Source organism: Oncorhynchus masou, chromosome 30 (genome assembly GCF_036934945.1).
Source record: "Oncorhynchus masou masou isolate Uvic2021 chromosome 30, UVic_Omas_1.1, whole genome shotgun sequence".
Classification (NCBI taxonomy): domain Eukaryota; kingdom Metazoa; phylum Chordata; class Actinopteri; order Salmoniformes; family Salmonidae; genus Oncorhynchus; species Oncorhynchus masou.
Window position 1 is genome coordinate 60,469,062 of NC_088241.1, and position 26,452 is coordinate 60,495,513.

Sequence of the window (26,452 nt, forward strand, 5' to 3'; positions counted from 1 at the left end):
TTTGACACCCAGCAGCTGCATGATGCTGCCTGGTTCCCTGCCCTTTGACCCCCAGCAGCTGCATGATGCTGCCTGGTTCCCTGCCCTTTGACCCCCAGCAGCTGCATGATGCTGCCTGGTTCCCTGTCATTTGACCCCCAGCAGCTTCAATAGCAATTTGGATCATTGTTGTTTGAACCCTCAGGTCCAATCCATGGTGTTGTGTAATGCTCTCAGTGACACCTCAACCCCCACTTTAGGTTCAATCCATGGTGTTGTGTACTGCTCTCAGTGACACCTCAACCCCCACTTTAGGTCCAATCCATGGTGTTGTGTACTGCTCTCAGTAACACCTCAACCCCCACTTTAGGTCCAATCCATGGTGTTGTGTACTGCTCTCAGTGACACCTCAACCCCTACTTTAGGTCCAATCCATGGTGTTGTGTACTGCTCTCAGTGACACCTCAACCCCCACTTTAGGTCCAATCCATGGTGTTGTGTACTGCTCTCAGTGACACCTCAACCCCCACTTTAGGTCCAATCCATGGTGTTGTGTACTGCTCTCAGTGACACCTCAAACCCCACTTCAGGTCCAATCCATGGTGTTGTGTACTGCTCTCAGTGACACCTCAAACCCCACTTCAGGTCCAATCCATGGTGTTGTGTACTGCTCTCAGTGACACCTCAAACCCCACTTCAGGTTCAATCCATGGTGTTGTGTACTGCTCTCAGTGACACCTCAAACCCCACTTCAGGTCCAATCCATGGTGTTGTGTACTGCTCTCAGTGACACCTCAACCCCCACTTTAGGTCCAATCCATGGTGTTGTGTACTGCTCTCAGTGACACCTCAAACCCCACTTCAGGTCCAATCCATGGTGTTGTGTACTGCTCTCAGTGACACCTCAAAACCCACTTCAGGTCCAATCCATGGTGTTGTGTACTGCTCTCAGTGACACTTCAAAAACCCAGGTCTCGGAGAAATAAGTTTAGTTTAGTTTAACCTTGCTACTAAATTTATGAATTTAGCCTATCAGAGGTGTGTACGCTAGACATGGTCTGAATTTAGCCTATCAGAGGTGTGTTCGCTGTACATGGTCTGAATTTAGCATATTAGAGGTGTGTTCACTATACATGGTCTGAATTTATCCTATCAGAGGTGTGTCCTCTAAATATGGTCTGAATTTAGCCTATCAGAGGTGTGTACGCTAGACATGGTCTGAATTTATCCTATCAGAGGTGTGTTCTCTATATATGGTCTGAATTTATCCTATCAGAGGTGTGTTCTCTATATATGGTCTGAATTTAGCCTATCAGAGGTGTGTTCCCTATATATGGTCTGAATTTAGCCTATCAGAGGTGTGTTCTCTAGACATGGTCTACCTATTACTTGCTAATGTCTGTTTTGTGTTGAATATTGTTCCTTTGTAACTATGTTGCTTGTTTCTGTTGTTTGCAATGTCAGCTGGGGATCACATTTTAGGACTAACTACCCAAATCTAAGTAACCAAGTAAATCAAAAACTCTGGCTCAATTCGCCGACATAGATTTGAATGCATATGGCACAGTCAGATAAAATAACATTAATTTGAATGCATATGGCACAGTCAGATAAAATAACATAGATTTGAATGCATATGGCACAGTCAGATAAAATAACATAGATTTGAATGCATATGGCACAGTCAGATAAAATAACATAGATTTGAATGCATATGGCACAGTCAGATAAAATAACATAGATTTTAATGCATATGGCACAGTCAGATAAAATAACATAGATTTGAATGCATATGGCACAGTCAGATAAAATAACATAGATTTGAATGCATATGGCACAGTCAGATAATATAACATAGATTTGAATGCATATGGCACAGTCAGATAACATAACATAGATTTGAATGCATATGGCACAGTCAGATAAAATAACATAGATTTGAATGCATATGGCACAGTCAGATAAAATTCCAGTATCAGATAGATTATACTCAAGGAACGATAGGAGAGGAGAAACAGTTTTTTTTTTTTTTTTTTTTTTTTTTTTTTTTTAGATCTTAGCTCAACATTTTACAAATATGGCACATTTTTGTCTTCATCAAAAAATATTGTTTGGACATTTGTATTTCTGTTGCCGTGGCATCCTGAGTGGTGCAGTGGTCTAAGGCACTGCATCACAGTTACTAGCTGTGCCACTAGAGATTCCAGGCTCGGTCCCAGCTGGTAGCGACCGGGGACCCATGGGGCGGTGCACAATTGGCCCAGCGTCGTCCGGGTTAGGGGAGGGTTTGGCCGGCATGGATGTCTTTTCCCATAATGCACAAGTGACTCCTGTGGCAGGCCGGGCGCAGTGCACGCTGGCACGGTCGCCAGGTGCACGGTGTTTCCTATGACACATTGATGTGACTGGCTTCCGGGTTAAGTGAGCATTGTGTCAAAGAAGCAGCGCGGCTTGATTGGGTTGTGTTTCGGAGGACGCACGGCTCCTGACCTTCGCCTGTCCCAAGTCCTTACGGGAGTTGCAGCGGTGAGACAAGATTGTAACTACCAATTGGATGCCACAAAATGATAATACAATTCCATTGTCAGCCATGTATATATAGCCTGACCCAACGATTGATTGGGTTATATCATCTGACCTCATGTGAATCAACGCAATAATGGAAAAACCATTCACCTCCTCACACCAAATGTGTAATAGAGTAAGCGTATTGTTTTGTCTTGAAATATAATAATAATGAAATAATTACATGCAGCTATTTCACTTCAGATTTGCGTTAATAACCAAATAAGAGATCACACTGATAGCATGGAAACCTTCCCTCTGGTCAGAACAGCCTATGATTGTGTTTTCTTATTCTTACTGAATGTCCTAGTTGGTAGGAAGCCTGTTTGAGTGCTTGTCTCCAGCTAAGGGCGAGGTAAGGCTTGCATTTTGTTTGTGTGTATGTAGAGTTACATGTATGTTACATGTGTCCCTGTCTGAAAACCCCTGTCTTCGTGCATGACCTGTTAGAGTCCATTGTTTGGAGCTGTGGGGTTGGCTCACCACAGTTTCGAGTTGACATTGTGGATGCCTGTAGTTGTAGTCTCTTAGGTGGCTGTTGTGAGGTATAGGACATCACCCCCCCACCCTTCATAGCCCCAGTGCATATATATCCCACTCACAGGGAGTTGTGGACCCCCTCTGTCCCCCCATCTGCTCTGTGACACCACGACTGTGTTGATCTGCAGACTTCAAGACCTTTTGGGGAAGGCCTCATCATCGTGATGTCATGTGACTAGTATCTGCCACCTTAGCACCACATAGGCTACGTTCCAATATCCACACTAACATGCCACTTGAATGAAGCAATCAGGAATGCATTTCAGGTGGTATGCTAGTGTGATAATTGGAACATGGCATTAGATTTCAGACCAGAGTAGATGTCACTGCAGTCAAAGGCTTTGCCTCATGAGTGACAGACTCCTCAATCACCATTACATTCACTGGCCTTGCAATGCCATCATATTGCGGTGTGCGAATGAAAGTTTAGACAAAATGCTTCCTGCTGCATTGTAGACCTTCTGCATCTATGAAACTGGAACACAGTTCATAGTGCAACACAGCTGAACATACCTGAGTGCTGCTCGTTACTACCCTAAACTAAGCTGAACAAAAATATAAACGCTACGCAATGTTGTGCACAAATATGTTTACATCCCTGTTAGTGAGCATTTCTCCTTTGCCAAGATATTCCATCCACCTGACAGATGTGACATATCACAAAGCGAATTAAACAGAATGATCATTACACAGGTTCACCTTGTGCTTGGGGTCAAATAAAGTCCTCTCTAAAATGTGCAGTTTTGTCACACAACACAATGCAACAGATGATTCACGTTTTGGGGGAGTGTGCAATTGGCATGCTGACTGCAGGAGTGTCCAACAGAGCTGTTGCCAGATATTTTAATGTTCATTAAAATATCTGTGTGTGTGTGGGGGGTCATTCTGAATGGCTGGGCATGGCTCTAAAGTGGGTGGGCCTATGCCCTCACAGGCCCACACATGGCTGCATCCCTGCCCAGTCATGTGAAATATAGATTAGGGCCTAATGAATTTCAGTTCACTGATTTCTTTCTATGAACTGTAACTCATTAAAATCTTTTAAAATTGTTGCATGTTGCGTTTATATTTTTGTTCAGTACACATTTTCATAGCTACGACAAGTACATCAGTGTGCTCTTTAAATTCTCTTCAAAATCTGTGCTCCCCTCGTCTCCTTAACTTCATCTGCACTGATTGGAACATGACAGGTCAAAACAAGATGGTGGAAGATCATCATTAGACTGGCTTTCACCTGGTTGGTTCTTTCACCTGGTCACCTCTTTCACCTGGTCGGTTCTTTCACCTGGTCGGTTCTTTCACCTGGTCACCTCTTTCACCTGGTCGGTTCTTTCACCTGGTCGGTTCTTTCACCTGTTCACCTCTTTCACCTGGTCACCTCTTTCACCTGGTCACTTCTTTCACCTGGTCACCTCTTTCACCTGGTCACCTCTTTCACCTGGTCGGTTCTTTCACCTGGTCACTTCTTTCACCTGGTCGGTTCTTTCACCTGGTCGGTTCTTTCACCTGGTCACTTCTTTCACCTGGTCACCTCTTTCACCTGGTCAGTTCTTTCACCTGGTCACTTCTTTCACCTGGTCACCTCTTTCACCTGGTCACCTCTTTCACCTGGTCACCTCTTTCAAATCAAATCAAATCAAATTTATTTATATAGCCCTTCGTACATCAGCTGATATCTCAAAGTGCTGTACAGAAACCCAGCCTTATACCCCAAACAGCAAGCAATGCAGGTGTAGAAGCACAGTGGTTAGGAAAAACTCCCTAGAAAGGCCAAAACCTAGGAAGAAACCTAGAGAGGAACCAGGCTATGTGGGGTGGCCAGTCCTCTTCTGGCTGTGCCGGGTAGAGATTATAACAGAACATGGCCAAGATGTTCAAATGTTCATAAATTACCAGCATGGTCGAATAATAATAAGGCAGAACAGTTGAAACTGGAGCAGCAGCACGGCCAGGTGGACTGGGGACTGCAAGGGGTCATCATGTCAGGTAGTCCTGGGGCATGGTCCTCGGGCTCAGGTCCTCTGAGAGAGAGAGAAAGAAAGAGAATTAGAGAGAGCATATGTGGGGTGGCCAGTCCTCTTCCGGCTGTGCCGGGTGGAGATTATAACAGAACATGGCCAAGATGTTCAAATGTTCATAAATGATCAGCATGGTCGAATAATAATAAGGCAGAACAGTTGAAACTGGAGCAGCAGCACGGCCAGGTGGACTGGGGACAGCAAGGAGTCATCATGTCAGGTAGTCCTGGGGCATGGTCCTAGGGCTCAGGTCCTCCGAGAGAGAGAAGGAGAGAATTAGAGAACGCACACTTAGATTCACACAGGACACTGAATTGGACAGGAGAAGTACTCCAGATATAACAAACTGACCCCAGCCCCCTGACACATAAACTACTGCAGCATAAATACTGGAGGCTGAGACAGGAGGGGTCAGGAGACACTGTGGCCCCATCCGAGGACACCCCCGGACAGGGCCACACAGGAAGGATATCTTTCACCTGGTCGGTTCTTTCACCTGGTCACTTCTTTCACCTGGTCACCTCTTTCACCTGGTCGGTTCTTTCACCTGGTCACCTCTTTCACCTGGTCGGTTCTTTCACCTGGTCACTTCTTTCACCTGGTTGGTTCTTCTCACCTGGTCACTTCTTTCACCTGGTCACCTCACCTCTTTCAGATCAGTGCAATGAAGGAGAGGAGGAGAGGACAGAATTTTTAGGCAATTGAGAAAGAGCCCAAGACCTGCTCCTGGCTATAAAGCCAGATATATCACTAGTGAAAGTGGGAGTTGTGAAAATAGATAGTTTTAGGATAAATAATTGGTTAATGTAAGTCCATTTCTTGTCTCTCGAGTTCTTGGTTTCGGTGAAATATGTCCGTCGACATTACAACAGCTCTCATGATGATTTCATTTTATTTAAATTACAAAGCTAATTTGAATCCGTCATTGAGAAATGCTTTGTAATTGGCTTGCTGTATCGCCAGTTGTCTTAGGCCGTCTATCTTGTAGGAGAAAGTGGTGGTGTCTGGATATTGTGAACCAATTTTATTTTTTACAATCAAGAAACCTTTTTTCGCCTGGTTTTCAGTTTGTTTTGGCATTAGTCAACTTTCCTGTTATCATGTACATATCTTATTTGTCACATGCACAAGTACAGTTAAATGCTGAACTTGCAAGCCCTACCCAACAATCTTTTTAAAAAGTATATTAAAAAACACTAATAAAAAACACGCTAAATAAGAAATAAAAGAGGATGCTCTCTTATTTCCACTTGGTATCGGAGTCTAGTAAAGAGTGGACATACTGTAGAACAGGACCGTTTAACACCAGGCCTGGAGGGCCGAAACCCCTCGGTACTCTCTGGGTCAATTAGTAACATTCATCATTCAATGAACTACTAGGTAGTAAAGAAAAGCAGGAGCACTTTGGCCCTTCATGCATGGAGTTGACGAGCCCTGCCGACAGTGAACTGAGGACAACATCCAAAAGTGCGTTGAGTCAAGGCCAAACTGACTGACACCCAGGCTACCTCAATGTGAAACTAGTTTGAGTTGCAACATTCCAGACACTTTCCCAAAGTTCCCTGTTTTTTTTATTTTATACCAGTTTGCAGATGTTTCAAGAATTTTGCAATAAAGAATCAAATAAAAAGTGTAGTTTGAGTAGTGTCAAGTTGTTGACCACGGTGTGTGTTCCTGCCGGTCCTTCCCAGGATTCTGAGGGTGTTGAGATCATGTTGGGCGTGTGCTCTAGCGGTCTTCTGATCTACCGTGACCGCCTGCGCATCAACAGGTTCGCCTGGCCCAAGGTCCTCAAGATCTCCTATAAAAGGAATAATTTCTACATCAAAATACGCCCCGGAGAGGTAAGCATGTCAGCATGGCCCTCCTAACATGAAAGCACCTCACATGAAACAAGTGTCCCTATCCTGTTTCATGTATGTAGAATGGCATCACATAGAATGGCATCACATAGAATGGCATCACATAGAATTGACATCACAAATAATGACATCACATAGAATGACATCACATAGAATGACATCACATAGAATGACATCACATAGAATGACGTGTGTGTGTGTGGTTTTTCTGTATGTTTTGCCGTCAGTTTGAGCAGTTTGAAAGCACCATCGGGTTCAAGCTCCCCAACCATCGGGCGGCCAAGAGACTATGGAAAGTCTGCGTGGAGCACCACACCTTTTTCAGGTGAGACATGGGCCACCACCTCAACGTGTAGACATCTGCCATTTCAGTGGAGGGTTTTGAAAGTAAATTTATAGCTATTGTATATCTTCACACTGGGTTGGAGTAAAAGTTGCATGCCCTGCTTCCCTCCGGGATCATTTTCCTATCCCTGCTGTAATAGTGTGGCTTTCTTGACCTCCTCCTTGTTCTCCTGACCTCACCATTCCTCTCTGTCCTCTAGGTTGGTGTCTCCAGAAACTCCCCCCAAGAAGTTCATAAATCTGGGCTCTAAGTTCCGATACAGTGGGAGAACCCAGGCCCAGACGCGACGAGCCAGCTCCCAGATCGTCCGTCCGGCGCCCCGCTTCGAGCGCTCCACCAGCAAGCGCTACATCATGTCGCGCAGCCTGGACGGAGGTTCGTAGTTCCATCAACATTTCTCTTAGGAATGAAAGAGGATTGTGTCACATTTCTTCCCATAGAGTTTGTGTTGGGAAAGTTAGCCTGAAAGCATTGAGTGCGCCACCATAAAGCTAGGTACAGGACATCAACCAAAAACGACTCAACCTAAATGAACAAGAAAATCATGTTGTCCTTGTCCCCCTCTGTCTCTATGTCCAGCCTATTTTGAAGTTACTATCTCTTATGCTGTTGAATTCAGCTGATAGGGTGTCAAGAGGACAGTACATTTGACCATACAGCTCAGGCACCAATCAATCAATGAACCCATCTGTCATAATGGCCATACCACTGCACACCTTGTGACATCTGTCAATCAATTACACTTGATTTGGTCTTCACAACAATCGACATTGCCTCAGGTCCTTCCAGACCTGTCATTGGCTGACTAGTGCCACTGGCGTGAATAGGGAATTGGTATTTTGTATACTTCCCTTGAAATTCCCTACAACAATGCAACTTTATCTTCTCCACAGAGCCATTTTGTTCAACCGTTTGTCTTGAATGTGGCCGTTTGCTTGATAGCGTCACCGTTTCCCAGTCTACATGAAAGCATGAACCTCCCTAAGCAGCCGTGCTGTGAAGTTGCTAAAGCCTCAGTATGTCGCTCAGACTCATTACAGCTTGTAGCCATTGTTTTATCCTCGCTGCTCTGCACTCACATCGCCTTTTCATCCCCTCAAAGTACCCAGGGCTGTGCCCCTCTCCCCTGTCTTTATCAACCAGTCCCAGACCATGAGTAATGCCCTTTATTTTTCAGGCCAGCTCACAGAGGTAGCTGCAGTTAGATGGCTCATAGTGACAGCGGCTGTGTACGAAGAGGGAATGGATACTCGCCACAGGAATTTATCAGACGCCCCCATTGTGTTATTTTGACATCTTCACTCGGCAACGCACCCTCTGCTTTTGTTCTCACCCATTCCCCCGTTCTCCCCTGTTCCCACCCGTTCACACCCGTTCTCCCGTTCTCACCCGTTCTCCCCGTTCTCCTTGTTCTCACCCGTTCTCCCCTGTTCCCACCCGTTCTCCCCTGTTCTCCCCGTTCTCCCTGTTCCCACCCGTTCTCCCCTGTTCTCCCTGTTCCCACCCGTTCTCCACTGTTCTCCCCGTTCTCCCCTGTTCCCACCCGTTCTCCCCATGTTCTCCCCTGTTCCCACCCGTTCTCCTTGTTCTCACCCGTTCTCCCCTGTTCTTTCCTGTTCTCCCATGTAACCCCATGTTCTCCCCTGTTCTCTCCTGTTCTCCCCTGTTCTCTCCTGTTCTCCCCATTCTCGCTGTTCTCCCATGTAACCCCATGTTCTCCCCTGTTCTCTCCTGTTCTCTCCTGTTCTCCCCATTCTCCCTGTTCTCCCATGTAACCCCATTTTCTCCCATGTAACCCCATGTTCTCTCCTGTTCTCCCATGTAACCCCCTGTTCTCCCCTGTTCTCTCCTGTTCTCCCCATTCTCCCTGTTCTCCCATGTAACCCCATTTTCTCCCATGTAACCCCATGTTCTCCCATGTAACCCCCTGTTCTCTCCTGTTCTCTCCTGTTCTCCCCATTCTCCCTGTTCTCCCATGTAACCCCATTTTCTCCCATGTAACCCCATGTTCTCTCCTGTTCTCCCATGTAACCCCCTGTTCTCTCCTGTTCTCCCTATTCTCCCTGTTCTCCCATGTAACCCCCTGTTCTCCCCTGTTCTCTCCTGTTCTCCCTATTCTCCCTGTTCTCCCATGTAACCCCATGTTCTCCCATGTTCTCTCCTGTTCTCCCATGTAACCCCCTGTTCTCCCCTGTTCTCTCCTGTTCTCCCTATTCTCCCTGTTCTCCCATGTAACCCCATGTTCTCCCCTGTTCCCACCCGTCCTCCCCTGTTCCCACCCGTTCTCCCCTGTTCTCTCCTGTTCTCCCATGTAACCCCATGTTCTCCCCTGTTCTCCCCTGTTCTCTACTGTTCTCTCCTGTTCTCCCGTTCTCTCCTGTTCTCCCCATTCTCCCTGTTCTCCCATGTAACCCCATGTTCTCCCCTGTTCTCTCCTGTTCTCCCCTGTTCTCTCCTGTTCTCCCCATTCACCCTGTTCTCCCATGTAACCCCATGTTCTCCCATATTCTCTCCTGTTCTCCCATGTAACCCCCTGTTCTCTCCTGTTCTCCCCTGTTCTCTCCTGTTCTCCCCTGTTCTCTCCTGTTCTCCCCCATTCTCTCTGTTCTCCCCTATAACCCCCTGTTCTCCCCTGTTCTCCCTGTTCTCCCCTGTTCTCTCCTGTTCTCCCCTGTTCTCTCCTGTTCTCCCCCATTCTCTCTGTTCTCCCCTATAACCCCCTGTTCTCCCCTGTTCTCTCCTGTTATCCCCATTCTCCCTGTTCTCCCCTGTTCTCTCCTGTAACCCCCTGTTCTCCCCCATTCTCCCTGTTCTCCCCTGTAACCCCCTGTTATCCCCCATTCTCCCTGTTCTCCCCTGTAACCCCCTGTTCTCCCCCATTCTCCCTGTTCTCCCCTGTAACCCCCTGTTATCCCCCATTCTCCCTGTTCTCCCCTGTAAAGCCCTGTTCTCTCCTGTTATCCCCCATTCTCCCTGTTCTCTCCTGTAACCCCCCCCTGTAACCTCATGTTCTCCACTGTAAAGCCCTGTTCTCCCCTGTTCTCTCCTGTTCTCCCCCATTCTCCCTGTTCTCCCATGTAACCCCCTGTTCTCCCCCATTCTCCCTGTTCTCTCCTGTAACCCCCTGTTCTCCCCCATTCTCTCTGTTCTCCCCCATTCTCTCTGTTCTCCCCCATTCTCTCTGTTCTCCCCCATTCTCTCTGTTCTCCCCCATTCTCTCTGTTCTCCCCCATTCTCTCTGTTCTCTCCTGTAATCCCCATTCTCTCTGTTCTCCCCTGTAATCCCCTGTTCCCACCTGTTCTCCCCGTCCTCCCCTTTAACCCCCAGTTCTCCCCTGTTCGGCCCCGTTCACTGATTAATTGGAGAATTTGTTTTTTAATTTGATTTATGCCCCTTCCAGAGCTCTGTGAGCCAGCTGTCTTTGTCTTGATTGCCGGCATGGGTCGTCACTATCGTATCAGAACTGTGGATGAAAACCGGTCCATTTGAATGTAAATGTTGTTGTAACTGGCGTCCCCAGCTGATGTCTCATCTCGGGGTGACGAGCTCTTTTGGCGGAATTTCACTAGCTAACTGATGTGGCAGAGAGACTCTGCCAATTGGGTGTGGTGCCAATTTAATATGAGCCTCCTCGGGGCCCGTATTAGATTCAGACTCGTCATTATCATTGGACCGAAAAGGCAACATTGATATTTATGTCTCAACTCCTCATTAATGGGAGCCAGTTCAGTGTCTGACGGTTGGTTCTCCTCCCATCCGAAAGTGTATCCATCCTCTAGCACTGTAAGACTCAACTCCATCTCTTAGTCTGAGGCTTTCCATAACACTGTGAATCAGACACAACTTACACATCCTTTAACATTCATGTATTCAAATCTATAGTCAATATCTCTACAGAATTATAATATAAACCAACAATATTCTCTCAAGTGCTCAGCTGACTCCCTAATGCTCAGATTTGAATACTATTACATCATCATGTTAATATTGAATTTCTATGCAATCCTCCTCAGCTCCGCAGAGTACACCCAAAAGGAGTTCACCCAAAAGGAGTTCACCCAATAGGAGTTCACCCAATAGGAGTTCACCCAAAAGGAGTTCACCCAATAGGAGTTCACCCAAAAGGAGTTCACCCGAAAGGAGTTCACCCAATAGGAGTTCACCCAAAAGGAGTTCACCCAATAGGAGTTCACCCAAAAGGAGTTCACCCAATAGGAGTTCACCCAATAGGAGTTCACCCGATAGGAGTTCACCCAAAAGGAGTTCACCCAAAAGGAGTTCACCCAATAGGAGTTCACCCAAAGGAGTTCACCCAAAAGGAGTTCACCCAAAAGGAGTTCACCCAAAAGGAGTTCACCCAAAAGGAGTTCACCCAAAAGGAATACCCCCCAGTCTGTATCCCCGAGAATTGAACCACCTGCTAGTTTTAACGTCGCTAAACCAACAGGTAGATATCATGCACTGTGTGTCTCTGTACATGCTAACAGTAGATGTAGCCCCTGCTAGCTATGTCTGCTAGTTAATTATCACATTTATGCTTCTTCCCTTTTCCTATTTTTGACGAGGGCCATTTTTGTTTTGTATTTTGGGCCCTTTTTAGAGACTCCCCCCTCAGTGCTGACCAGGCTTGCATGCTCCCGTGCTGATTGGGGGAGCTCCCTGCCTAGCATGTGAATGCACCATGGCCTTCGCTTCACAGCTGTTCACTTGCAGTTGTTTGTTTCAAAAAAATATGGAGGAAACAAAAAACGCCTTGTTGTGTTAGCTTGGCCGCTATTGGTTAATGTTGCCCGTATCTATAAGGAGACTTGACATTTACTCACTTTTTCTCCCAGCTCGTAAAAATTGAGTCAGAGTGCATTCTGTGCCGTCACAGATGTAGGGAGATGGTACAAGTTAACCTAGATACAGTTAATATTGGTTAGGATATGTGTTTTTCTTGGCTGAATGATAGAATACAGCTTCTTAGCTGTGTTTGGGTCCACAACAGGGATGCAGTCCATTCTCTCATCTGTAACTGACTCATAGCAACGACGGAGCAGCGTTTTATGTGTCAGTTAACAGCACATCCAATACCTTTGGATTTCCTGACTCGTTTACACGCTGATGCAGTAGCTTTTTAAAATTGATATTTCAGTGTGTGAAAGGAGCCTTTAACAAGTAGTTTGAGCAGTCAATGGGGAAAATTCCAAAGCTGCGGTAAGTTAAAGGATGTTTGTAAGGCCTCTGCGTATCGAGGAGCTTAAACATGACAGGTTATCAGGAATGTAGCATTCCAGTCCAAGAAGACGTTAATAGAGAGCATTTATGATGAGAGTTGTCAACCAATCAGAAAAACCTCTGCACGGAAACTGATAGCAAATCAGAAAACCCCCTTTTCTCCTCCTAGATGTGGACCCTGGTATTTCACTAGTTGCTTACTGTTTTACCTGAAACTCTTGATGATATTGTTGTATAATATCATACTGCTGATTAGATTCTATGAGCAGCTACACTACATGATCTATATAAGACTAAAATATGTGGACACCCGCTCATCAAACATCTCATTCCAAAATCATGGGCATTAATATGGAGTTGTTCCACCCTTTGCTGCTATAACAGCCTCCACTCCTCTGGGAAGGCTTTCCACTAGATGTTGGAACATTGCTGCAGGGACTTGCTTCCATTCAGCCACAAGAGCATTAGTGAGGTTGGCAACTGATGTTGGGCGATTAGAACTGGCTAGCAGTTGGCGTTCCAATTTATCTCAAAGGTGTTTGATGAGGTTGAGGTCAGGGCTCTGTGCAGGCCAGTCAAATTCTTCCACACCGATCTCGACAAACCATTTCTGTATGGACCTCGCTTGGTGCGCAGGGAATTGTCATGTTGAAACAGGAAAGGGCCTTCTCCAAACTGTTGCCACAAAGTTGGAAGCACATAATTGTCTAGAATGTCAATGTATGCTGTGGTGGTGTCCACATACTTTTGTATATGAAATGTTCAGGGCTAGCTTTGTCATTTCAAACCACACAATGATTTCAGAATATTGCTTTAATTACAGATCATATCTGATAGAAAAGCTCTGATGTTGATAATATGTTATTATTTGTTATTATCAACAAGAATGGGATTTAATATCTCCTGTATCTCCTGAGTCAATGGCTGTGATGACTATGCGGATACAGACTGTAGCTCATTAGCATTACCTCTCCAACCTGCTGACCTGCAATATTGCCTCCGTTAAAGGAAAATGACAATTCCCTAAATGGAAAATGATCTGTGTGTGTATGTGTGTGTGGGTATGTGCGTGCTTGTGTCCGTGCGTGTGCGTGCATGTGCGTCTATGTGCATGCTTCAGAGATGGGCTCGGACCTATACGGAAGGGCGAAGGGCATCGCCATGAGCGACCTCATCACCACCGTGACACCGGAGAAAAGGGTGGAGGAGAGGAAGGCAGAGGAAGAGGTGGAAGTAAAGGTGGAGGTAGAGGTGGAAGTAGAGGTGGAAGTAGAGGTGGAAGTAGAGGTGGAGGTAGAGGTGGAGGAGGATGAGACCACGAAAGCCACCGAGATCTCTCTACAAAGTCCAACCTCTCCCATTCGACACGACACCAAGGTATAGTTCTCCACACCCAATCAAATATCTCGGTCCTTTGCCCACCCCTGAGAGCATTCTATAATACATTCCTCTGAGTACCCAGATTCCACTCTGAAAATGACAGCTGTTTATTGCCGGAGCCAAGAGTAGAAAGTAGCTAGCGCCAGCCAGAGCTATTCTGTCAGACAGACTAGAGCCAGATGGCCTTTCTCCTTCTAGGGTAGCGAAGTAGCACAAATCTCATTGTAGCCCTGTGCTTTCACGCTCTGCCACTCTCTCTATCAGGGAGGCAGGTCCCTGATAAGTCACTAATGGAGAACTGACCTGAACCTTCAATACTCTGGCAGAGCGGCAAGTTCAGATCAGTGCCAGAACACTCAGCGAAAGGCAGGGCCAGACTATTTGAAATGTAGAAATAAAAATCGCTTTTTTTTGTGAACAAATTGATGACAAGGAGCTTAACCTGAATGAACTTTGGCAGATGTAATGTCTGTACTTACTAGTTACCTAGGATAAGGGTTCTTAGTAGAATCCAGAGGTCAAACTACTAACATTAATTGCATTCGTGATGAACATTTATACGGTGGGAGAGTGACCTCAAGCTGGTGGAGTCATCTGTAATGTAGTTAAATGATATTATGTTGACATAGGTCATCTGAATATGTTTTAATGCATTTCCTGTTGAGTTTTTCTTTACCCTGAAAACAGTTTACTGTCACTACTTTGTTCAGCCACTTTTCCTAATAGCTAATGTTTAGGTAAATATGAGTTCTGGGAAATGCTATACTCAACCGTAACAGTCACGGTTCTCTTTCTCCTCATGCTGTTGTGTTACTACTAAACAGACTGAACTGACTGACACTGGTGTCGATGGTGAACTGACAGCCACGGAGGTTTGTAACATGGGTAGTCACTAGTCACCTCAACTCTCATCTCCTTTTGTAGAAATCTTACGTTCTTTGGTTTCACATTTCTATTTCAACAATATCTGATGTTATTTGATAATTCCTCTCGTAAGCTATAACGTGTGTTGTATTCCTCTCTGTGCTTCCCATGCTGCCAGTCGGACCAGGAAGATGAGTCCGAGTTAAAGACACAGGTATGCTAACTAAAGTACCTTAACACTCATTACCACTCATTTCATCCACAGCTGGTCAAACGACCATTTCACCCAAAACCTGTGAGCCTAGGATTCAAAATCACTGAAGGCTGCACAATCAACAGCTGCAATCGACGAGGAGATATAGATTTGACATGTAATAAAATTTAACGGACTGTCGTTTTCTTTCCAGAACAGTCTCATGAGATGAATAAAGCAGGAGAATGTGTTTGTCAGACAAAGTGTGCTGATGTTAGAGGTTGGCATTGTATGGAACTGCAGGCTAGTGCAAGGTGGAGACTTGGTTTGGACAGTAACAGTGGATTTACCATTGTTTATGTCGTCAACATGAGGGGTTTGTAACAGGTAGCTGTTATAACAGACAACATGAGGGGTTTGTAACAGGTAGTTATAACAGACAACAACAGGTAGTTATAACAGACAACATGAGGGGTTTGTAACAGGTAGTTATAACAGACAACATGAGGGGTTTGTAACAGGTAGTTATAACAGACAACATGAGGGGTTTGTAACAGGTAGTTATAACAGACAACATGAGACAACATGGGGTTTGTAACAGGTAGTTATAACAGACAACATAACAGAGGGGTTTTGTAACAGTTGTAGTTATAACAGACAACATGAGGGGTTTGTAACAGGTAGCTGTTATAACAGACAACATGAGGGGTTTGTAACAGGTAGTTATAACAGACAACAGACAGGTAGTTATAACAGACAACATGAGGGGTTTGTAACAGGTAGTTATAACAGACAACATGAGGGGTTTGTAACAGGTAGTTATAACAGACAACATGAGGGGTTTGTAACAGGTAGTTATAACAGACAACATGAGGGGTTTGTAACAGGTAGTTATAACAGACAACATGAGGGGTTTGTAACAGATAGCTGTTATAACAGACAACATGAGGGGTTTGTAACAGGTAGTTATAACAGACAACATGAGGGGTTTGTAACAGGTAGTTATAACAGACAACATGAGGGGTTTGTAACAGGTAGCTGTTATAACAGACAACATGAGGGGTTTTAGGTAGTTATAACAGACAACATGAGGGGTTTGTAACAGGGTTATAACAGACAACATAAGGGGTTTGTAGCAGGTAGCTGTTATAACAGACAACATGAGGGGTTTGTAACAGGTAGTTATAACAGACAACATGAGAGGTTTGTAACAGGTAGTTATAACAGACAACATGAGGGGTTTGTAACAGGTAGTTATAACAGACAACATGAGGGGTTTGTAACAGGTAGCTATAACAGAAGGGGTTTGTAACAGGTAGTTATAACAGACAACATGAGGGGTTTGTAACAGATAGCTGTTATAACAGACAACATAGGGGTTTGTAACAGGTAGTTATAACAGACAACATGAGGGGTTTGTTGTTATAACAGACAACATGAACTAATGTTTGTAACAGGTAGTTATAACAGACAACATGAGGGGTTTGTAACAGGTATGTTGAACTAATGATACCATGTTGTTTTGAACTAATGTTGTCTGATGTTTATTCACTAACATGCTAACTTTTATTTTGGGATTTTGTTTTATTAATGTAATACATACTGGATTAACAGCATATGCCAGGTGGAAGTTATTGCTAGATAGAGAGTAAGAGGATGTTGAGTTATATTGATATCTATGAATGCTTCCTTAAAAAGGGGCAAATCCTAACTTCCATTTAGTCATGCATTGATGTCAATGGGAGACTAAGTGAAAATGTTACTTAAGTGAAAGTTAGAATTCACTGCAAAATGCCGATAATTCATTTGAAAAGAAGGCCTGTTTCGGATAGATTATGGCATTATATATTCAGCTCATTATACTGCAGCTGTGAACATAATACAAACATGTATCAAAGTAAAAGACATTACATTTGTCAATCTGTCACCACGGTGATACTTAGCCATGCTACTTGAATAGCAGCACACAAGCTGCTCTTCCAAAGATTCAGATGTGTAATTTGTCTCACAAAACACAGTTGATTTTCTATTGCATTCACTATCTCATTCATTTGTTTGTTTTTAGCTTGCGCTTTTGCGTCCAGTGGCATTCTTGTTTTCCATGGAATTTTATTTTCAGTATTTTTTTAAATTCATGGACATAAAACATATTGCACAATCTGAAACAACATAACACAACACTGCTATATTGACTTGACATCCATTCACATGTAACATCTAAACCCTGACGGTTACTAACCCTAACGGTAACTAACCCTAGCGGTATCTAACCCTAACAGTAACTAACCATAACAGTAACTAACCCTAACGGTAACTAACGGTAACTAACTCTAGCGGTTACTAACCCTAGCGGTAACTAACCCTAACAGTAACTAACCCTAACAGTAACTAACCCTAACGGTAACTAACCCTAACGGTAACTAACCCTAGCGGTAACTAACCCTAACAGTAACTAACCCTAACGGTAACTAACCCTAACGGTAACTAACCCTAACGGTAACTAACCCTAGCGGTAACTAACCCTAACAGTAACTAACCCTAACGGTAACTAACCCTAACGGTAACTAACCCTAGCTGTAACTAACCCTAACGGTTACTAACCCTAACGGTAACTAACGCTAGCGGTAACTAACCCTAACAGTAACTAACCCTAACAGTAACTAACTCTAACAGTAACTAACCCTAGCGGTAACTAACCCTAACAGTAACTAACCCTAACGGTAACTAAACCTAACGGTAAATAACCCTAACGGTAAATAACCCTAGCGGTAACTAACCCTAACAGTAACTAACCCTAGCGGTTACTAACCCTAGCGGTAACTAACCCTAACAGTAACTAACTCTAACAGTAACTAACTCTAACAGTAACTAACCCTAACGGTAACTAACCCTAACAGTAACTAACCCTAACGGTAACTAACCCTAACGGTAACTAACCCTAACGGTAACTAACCCTAACAGTAACTAACCCTAACGGTAACTAACCCTAACGGTAACTGACCCTAACGGTAACTAACCCTAACGGTAACTGACCCTAACGGTTTCTAACCCTAACAGTAACTAACCCTAACAGTAACTAACCCTGATGGTAACTAACCCTAACGGTAACTAACCCTAACGGTAACTAACCCTGATGGTAACTAACCCTAACGGTAACTAACCCTAACTTTAACGGTTACTAACCCTAACGGTAACTAACCCTAACGGTAACTAACCCTAACGGTAACTAACCCTAACGGTAACTAACCCTAATGGTAACTAACCCTAACAGTAACTGACCCTAACGGTAACTGACCCTAACGGTAACTAACCCTAACGGTTTCTAACCCTAACAGTAACTAACTCTAACAGTAACTAACCCTAACCCAAACGGTAACTAAACGGTTACTAACCCTAACAGTAACTAACCCTAACGGTTACTAACCCTAACAGTAACTAACCCTAACGGTAACTAACCCTAATGGTAACTAACCCTAACGGTTACTAACCCTAACAGTAACTGACCCTAACGGTAACTAACCCTAACGGTAACTAACCCTAACGGTTACTAACCCTAACAGTAACTGACCCTAACGGTAACTAACCCAAACGGTAACTAACCCTAACGGTTACTAACCCTTACAGTAACTGACCCTAACGGTTACTAACCCTAACGGTAACTAACCCTAACAGTAACTAACCCTAACGGTTACTAACCCTAACAGTAACTAACCCTAACGGTTACTAACCCTAACGGTAACTAACCCTAATGGTTTCTAACCCTAACAGTAACTAACCCTAACGGTTACTAACGGTAACTAACCCTAACGGTTACTAACCCTAACGGTAACTAACCCTAACGGTAACTAACCCTAACGGTAACTAACCCTAACGGTAACTAACCCTAACGGTAACTAACCCTAACGGTTACTAACCCTAACGGTAACTAACCCTAACGGTAACTAACCCTAACGGTTTCTAACCCTAACAGTAACTAACCCTAACGGTTACTAACCCTGATGGTAACTAACCCTAACAGTAACTAACCCTAACGGTAACTAACCCTAACAGTAACTAACCCTAACGGTTACTAACCCTGATGGTAACTAACCCTAAACCCTAACGGTAACTAACCCTAACAGTAACTAACCCTAACGGTTACTAACCCGGTAACTAACCCTAACAGTAACTAACCCTAACGGTAACTAACCCTGATGGTAACGTAACTAACCCTAACAGTAACTAACCCTAACGGTAACTAACCCTGATGGTAACTAACCCTAACGGTAACTAACCCTAACGGTAACTAACTAACCCTAACGGTAACTAACCCTAACGTAACTAACCTTACGGTTACTAACCCTAACGGTAACTAACGGTAACTAACCCTAACGGTTACTAACCCTAACTAACCCTAACGGTAACTAACCCTAACGTAACTAACCCTAACAGTAACTGACCTAACGGTAACTAACCCTAACGGTTTCTAACCCTAACAGTAACTAACTCTAACAGTAACTAACCCTAACGGTAACTAACCCTAACAGTAACTAACCTAACGGTAACTAACCGGTTACTAACCCTAACAGTAACTAACCCTAACGGTAACTAACCCTAACAGTAACTAACCCTAACGGTTACTAACCCTAAGAGTAACTGACCCTAACGGTAACTAATCCTAACGGTAACTAACCCTAACGGTTACTAACCCTAACAGTAACTGACCCTAACGATTACTAACCCTAACGGTAACTAACCCTAACGGTAACTAACCCTAACGGTAACTAACCCTGACGGTAACTAACCCTGACGGTAACTAACCCTGACGGTTACTAACCCTAACGGTAACTAACCCTAACCCTAACGGTAACTAACCCTAACGGTAACTAACCTAACGGTTACTAACCCTAACGGTAACTAACCCTAACGGTAACTAACCCTAACGGTTACTAACCCTAACGGTAACTAACCCTAACGGTAACTAACCCTAACGGTTACTAACCCTAACGGTAACTAACCCTAACGGTTACTAACCCTAACGGTTACTAACCCTAACGGTAACTAACCCTGACGGTAACTAACCCTAACGGTTACTAACCCTAACAGTAACTAACAATGACAGTAACTAACCCTAACGGTAACTAACCCTAACGGTAACTAACCCTGACGGCAACTAACCCTAACAGTAACTAACCCTAACTGTAACTAACCCTAACCGTTACTAACCCTAACGGTAACTAACCCTAACGGCAACTAACCCTGACGGCAACTAACCCTAACGGTAACTAACCCTAACTGTAACTAACCCTAACCGTTACTAACCCTAACGGTAACTTACCCTAACGGTAACTAACCCTGACGGTAACTAACCCTAATGGTAACTAACCCTAGCGGTAACTAACCCTGACGGTAACTAACCCTAATGGTAACTAACCCTAGCGGTAACTAACCCTAACCGTTACTAACCCTAACAGTAACTTACCCTAACGGTAACTAACCCTAACTGTAACTAACCCTAACCGTTACTAACCCTAACAGTAACTTACCCTAACGGTAACTAACCCTGACGGTAACTAACCCTAATGGTAACTAACCCTAGCGGTAACTAACCCTGACGGTAACTAACCCTAATGGTAACTAACCCTAGCGGTAACTAACCCTAACAGTAACAGTAAGGGTTATTATCGGTAAGATTACTTCTCTTCCTGCTTCTCAGGACACAGTGGGCACGCCGGAGGAGCTGTTGAAACACACGACCAACATCAGTGAGCTCAAGAGATCGTTCCTGGAGACGGGCGCCGACTCGGCTGGCCTTACCGAATGGGAGAAGAGGCTGTCATCGTCCCCCCTGCGCTCGCCGCGCCTCGACGAGGCCCCCATGATCGAACCCCTGGAACTCGACGAGGTACCGGTAAGTTCATTGTTTAATCAGAGAGGGACAGAATGGAGAGAGAGAGACAGGGGGACATCAACATACCTTTTAGAGACCCCTCCATTTTCTACAAAACATTTAGTAGAACCTCACTGGGTGGAAACATCAACATGAGAAATCTAGTGGCATCTAATCCAGTGGTGGCCAGTGTGCAGGTTTTTGTTCCATTTCCTAATCCATTCTACTAATCAGCTGCTCATTAGCTCCTTGATGAGCTGAATCAGGTTAGAAAACCTGCTAGATGTACATACACAACCCTGATCTAAAGAGAAATAACAATTCACCTTTGATAGGCTATGATTTGAAGGTTGAGATGTGTCTGCTAGATGAGAAGATTAAGATATGTCTGTTACAGTGTGAGATGAGATATGTCTGTTACAGTGTGAGAAGGTTGAGATGTGTCTGTTACATTGTGAGAAGGTTGAGATGTGTCTGCTAGAGTGTGAGAAGGTTGAGATGTGTCTGCTAGAGTGTGAGAAGGTTGAGATGTGTCTGCTAGAGTGTGAGAAGGTTGAGATGTGTCTGTTACATTGTGAGAAGGTTGAGATGTGTCTGCTAGAGTGTGAGAAGGTTGAGATGTGTCTGCTACAGTGTGAGAAGGTTGAGATGTGTCTGCTAGAGTGTGAGAAGGTTGAGATGTGTCTGCTACAGTGTGAGAGGGTTGAGATGTATCTGAAGTGTGAGAAGATTGAGATGTGTCTGCTAGAGTGTTAGAAAGTGTCTGTTACAGAAGGTTGAGATGTGTCTGTTACAGTGTGAAGGTTGAGATGTGTCTGTTACAGTGTGAGAAGATTGAGATGTGTCTGCTACAGTGTGAGAGAATGTGTCTGCTACAGTGTGAGAAGGTTGAGATGTGTCTGTTACAGTGTGAGAAGGTTGAGATGTGTCTGTTACAGTGTGAGAAGGTTGAGATGTGTCTGCTACAGTGTGAGAAGGTTGAGATGTGTCTGCTACAGTGTGAGAGGGTTGAGATGTGTCTGTTACAGTGTGAGAATGTTGAGATGTGTCTGCTCAGTGTGAGAAGGTTGAGATGTGTCTGCTACAGTGTGAGAAGGTTGAGATGTGTCTGTTACAGTGTGAGAAGGTTGAGATGTGTCTGCTACAGTGTGAGAGGGTTGAGATGTGTCTGCTACAGTGTGAGAAGGTTGAGATGTGTCTGCTAGAGTGTGAGAAGGTTGAGATGTGTCTGCTACAGTGTGAGAAGGTTGAGATGTGTCTGCTACAGTGTGAGAAGATGTGTCTGCTACAGTTGAGAGGGTTGAGATGTGTCTGCTAGAGTGTGAGAAGGTTGAGATTTGTCTGCTACAGTGTGAGAAGGTTGAGATGTGTCTGTTACAGTGTGAGAAGGTTGAGATGTGTCTGCTACAGTGTGAGAAGGTTGAGATGTGTCTGCTACAGTGTGAGAAGGTTGATATGTGTCTGCTACAGTGTGAGAGGGTTGAGATGTGTCTGCTACAGTGTGAGAGGGTTGAGATGTGTCTGCTAGAGTGTGAGAAGGTTGAGATGTGTCTGCTAGAGTGTGAGAAGGTTGAGATGTGTCTGCTACAGTGTGAGAAGATTTAGATATGTCTGCTAGAGGGTGAGAAGGTTGAGATTGTCTGCTACAGTGTGAGAAGATTTAGATATGTCTTAGAGGGTGAGAAGTTTGAGATGTGTCTGCTAGAGTGTGAGAAGGTTGAGATGTGTCTGTTACAGTGTGAGAAGGTTGAGATGTGTCTGTTACAGTGTGAGAAGGTTGAGATGTGTCTGTTACAGTGTGAGAAGATTGAGATGTGTCTGCTTGAGATGTGTCTGCTACAGTGTGAGAAGGTTGAGATGTGTCTGTTACAGTGTGAGAAGGTTGAGATGTGTCTGTTACAGTGTGAGAAGGTTGAGATGTGTCTGCTACAGTGTGAGAAGGTTGAGATGTGTCTGCTACAGTGTGAGAGGGTTGAGATGTGTCTGTTACAGTGTGAGAAGGTTGAGATGTGTCTGCTACAGTGTGAGAAGGTTGAGATGTGTCTGCTACAGTGTGAGAAGGTTGAGATGTGTCTGTTACAGTGTGAGAAGGTTGAGATGTGTCTGCTACAGTGTGAGAGGGTTGAGATGTGTGAGAAGGTTGAGATGTGTCTGCTAGAGTGTGAGAAGGTTGAGATGTGTCTGCTACAGTGTGAGAGGGTTGAGATGTGTCTGTTACAGTGTGAGAAGGTTGAGATGTGTCTGCTACAGTGTGAGAAGGTTGAGATGTGTCTGCTACAGTGTGAGAAGGTTGAGATGTGTCTGTTACAGTGTGAGAAGGTTGAGATGTGTCTGCTACAGTGTGAGAAGGTTGAGATGTGTCTGCTACAGAATGTGTCTGCTAGAGTGTGAGAAGGTTGAGATGTCTGCTAGAGTGTGAAGGTAGAGATGTGTCTGCTACAGTGTGAGAAGGTTGAGATGTGTCTGCTACAGTGTGAGAAGGTTGAGATGTATCTGCTAGAGTGTGAGAAGGTTGAGATGTGTCTGCTAGAGTGTGAGAAGGTTGAGATGTATCTGCTACAGTGTGAGAAGGTTGAGATGTGTCTGCTACAATGCAATAATCCATGCAGGTGGAGGACGGTGCTTAACACCCAGCTACTGGAGATAGAAGAACAACTGTTGTAAAAGATTCGCTGCCTCATTATAACATTTGACACCTACCTTTCTTCTCCAGTGTTGTTTTCAAATAGTTACCAAGCATCAAGCTGTTTTTCAATGGAAGTTAAGCCACGGTAAAAAGTAAGTGATTCAGATGCGGCTCCTTGACGAAGCAAAAAAAAAAAAAGTGTAAGCTACCTTATCCAACCATTGAAGCCAAAAGTAGATAAAAGGAGCAAGCGTTGAAAGGAGCAGGGGACAATTAACAGTGGGACATCAGAATAGGGCTCGATTGATTTGTAGCAGTGTGGCCAGTGAACGAGTAATAAATCCCCGTGCTGTGACCTTGCCAAACGGAGGTGGGAGGGAGAGACAGAAGGAAACCATTGGACACATCCTTCTCGGCTAAGCATTTTAGTGCACTAATATATATATATATATATATATATATATATATATATATATATGGAGAAGCATGCAGGGGCTTCAAAAGACAGGGAGGATGAGGGAGAAGAAACCCTGCTCCTTTTGCATGGTGTGTGTGTGTGTGTGTGTTTGCATGGTGTGTGTTTGTGTGTGTGTGTTTGTGTGTGTGATGGTGTGTGTGTGTGTGTGTGTGTGTGTGTGTGTGTGTGTGTGTGTGTGTGTGTGTGTGTGTGTCTGTGTGTCTGTGTGTGTGTCTGTGTGTCTGTGTCTGTGTGTGTGTGTGTGTGAGTGGGGGGGGGGGGGGACATCAAGCAGTCGGGAGAATGGCAATGATGGCGTAACCAGGAAAAGGAGATATTTTATTCATTCATGTAGCAGCAGCAACGACGGCATATTTGGGGCCAGTATTTATTTTCATGACTGTTGGGATGTGGTTAAATGAAGTCTCAGCACCGCAGCAGTTCCTCTCCAAGGAGATCTCCAAGAGCAATGTGGTGGATGACCTGGGGTTCAATTACGTGTGGAAAGGACACCGTTTTACCACGCAGCCGAGTCTCGCTACCTTGTTTCATTCTTTATGTGTGAGCTACTGGACCCACATGTCCGATATCAACCCCACAGTGTGACTATGTTTGGAGAGATACTATAGTCCTGTAGTCACACGCTGGTGAAATCTCAGATCACACACTCTTATCAAACACAAAAGTAAATATCACACACACTCTTATCAAACACAATGTAAATATCACACACACTCTTATCAAACACAGTGAGTAAATATCACACACACTCTTATCAAACACAATGAGTAAATATCACACACACTCTTATCAAACACAATGAGTAAATATCACACACTCTGTAATGAGTAATGGTGCCAGCAATAGGATGCAGACCACACACACACACACGCCTCAAAGCTACTTTCAATTCTGGTTCATTCATGCTGTTTGTTTGTTTCCCTTTTTTTCTTTTTCTTTTCCATTCATGTAGAGCCAAGAGGATGAGGGAGAGGATGAGAGAGAGAGAGCCATGGCTGCTGGCGGTAGCGTTGAGGAGGACATCACGCACAGCCCTGTGGATACTAAGACTACTGTGGTAGGTAGCCAAGCTGTCACTACATACAAGTATCTCCTGGTTCAGGTATCTCTGTGTGATTAGAAAACCTTCATCTCTGCTGCTTGGCAAGATTAGAGCCAGCTACGGCAATTAATTATTGACGAGTCTTACACATTTAACCTATGATCCATTTGGGTGTGTAGGACTAGGTTTCTTTCCAGCAAACCAACAATTAATTCGTTCTGTGACAGTTCCCAGAACATTCATTAGGCCACAGCAAATGTTCTTTTAACCAAAAAACTGTCCAGTCGTGCTGATGATTATAGAATGTTTGTATAAAACTTTCGCCTGACGTTCCAAGAACGTTCCTAGAAAACATTTTGTCTGTTCTTTAAAGGTTCCTAGAATGTTTCTGGGAACAGTCTGGTGGGAACATTGTGGGGACATTTTCTGGAGACATTACTCGTTCATTGTGTTATTACATTATCTGGAAACCTAATGGGAACGTTTGGGGAATGTTCTGTGATGGTTGTTACAGATGTTGTGCACAACATTTTAGTGAATTTTAGGAGAACATTCCAAGGATATTTCATTAAAAAAATGTAAATAAGAAAATAAATAGATTTTGTTTTCAAATATGTGAATGTTTTTGGGATGTTATCATCCTAATGTTGGTTAAAACCCTATCAGTCTATAAGTTAATGGGAATCTATGCTAATATTTTGGGAATGTTCCCGGTTTGCTGGGTATGTTATTCATTGTCAGCAGTGGATGACAATGTGACTCATTTCACCCTGTACAGTACCAGTCAACGTTTGCAGACTCTTGGCATTCTCTCAACCAGCTTCATGAGGTAGTCACCTGGAATGCATTTTCAATTAACAGGTGTACCTTGTTAAAAGTTCATTTGTGGAATTTATTTTCTTAATGCGTTTGAGCCAATCAGTTGTGTTGTGACAAGGTAGGGGTGGAATACAGAAGACGGCCCTATTTGGTAAAAGACCAAGTCCATATTATGGCAAGAACAGCTCAAATAAGTAAAGAAAAATGACAATCCATCATTACTTTAAGACATGGCAAGAACTTTGAAAGTTTCTTCAAGTGCAGTCACAAAAAACATCAAACACTATGATGAAACTTGCTCTCATGAGGACTGTCACAGGATAGGAAGACCCAGAGTTACCTCTACTACAGTGGATAAGTTCATTAGAGTTACCAGCCTCAGAAATTGCACCCCAAATAAATGCTTCACAGATGCTTCGCAGAGTTCAAGTAACAGACACATTGCAACATCCATTTTTCAGAGGAGACTGTGAATCAGGCCTTCATGGTTCAAATTGCTGCAAAGAAACCACTACTAGAGGACACCAATAATAAGAAGAGCCTTGTTTGGGCCAAGAAACACAAGCAATGGACACTAGACCAGTGAAAGTCTGTCCTTTGGTCTAATGAGTCAAAATTTGAGATTTTTGGTTCTAACCGCTGTGTCTTTG

At 44.1% G+C, this 26,452-nt stretch overlaps 1 protein-coding gene across 5 annotated transcripts in view; it reads left to right on the forward strand.

Moving 5' to 3' along the window:
- The window catches only part of LOC135522896 (band 4.1-like protein 3), a 127,899-nt gene that overhangs the window by 58,964 nt on the left and 42,483 nt on the right, over positions 1-26,452 (forward strand). For 4 of the 5 annotated variants that reach the window (XM_064949580.1, XM_064949579.1, XM_064949582.1 and 1 more), the window contains exons 9-17: positions 2,855-2,899; positions 6,794-6,946; positions 7,192-7,289; positions 7,510-7,685; positions 13,652-13,908; positions 14,736-14,783; positions 14,954-14,989; positions 20,664-20,858; positions 24,894-24,998. In XM_064949580.1, coding sequence (XP_064805652.1) covers positions 2,855-2,899; positions 6,794-6,946; positions 7,192-7,289; positions 7,510-7,685; positions 13,652-13,908; positions 14,736-14,783; positions 14,954-14,989; positions 20,664-20,858; positions 24,894-24,998 — 1,113 coding nt within the window. The remainder of the gene's footprint in view (positions 1-2,854; positions 2,900-6,793; positions 6,947-7,191; positions 7,290-7,509; positions 7,686-13,651; positions 13,909-14,735; positions 14,784-14,953; positions 14,990-20,663; positions 20,859-24,893; positions 24,999-26,452) is intronic. The other variant, XM_064949581.1, reaches the window with a different exon arrangement.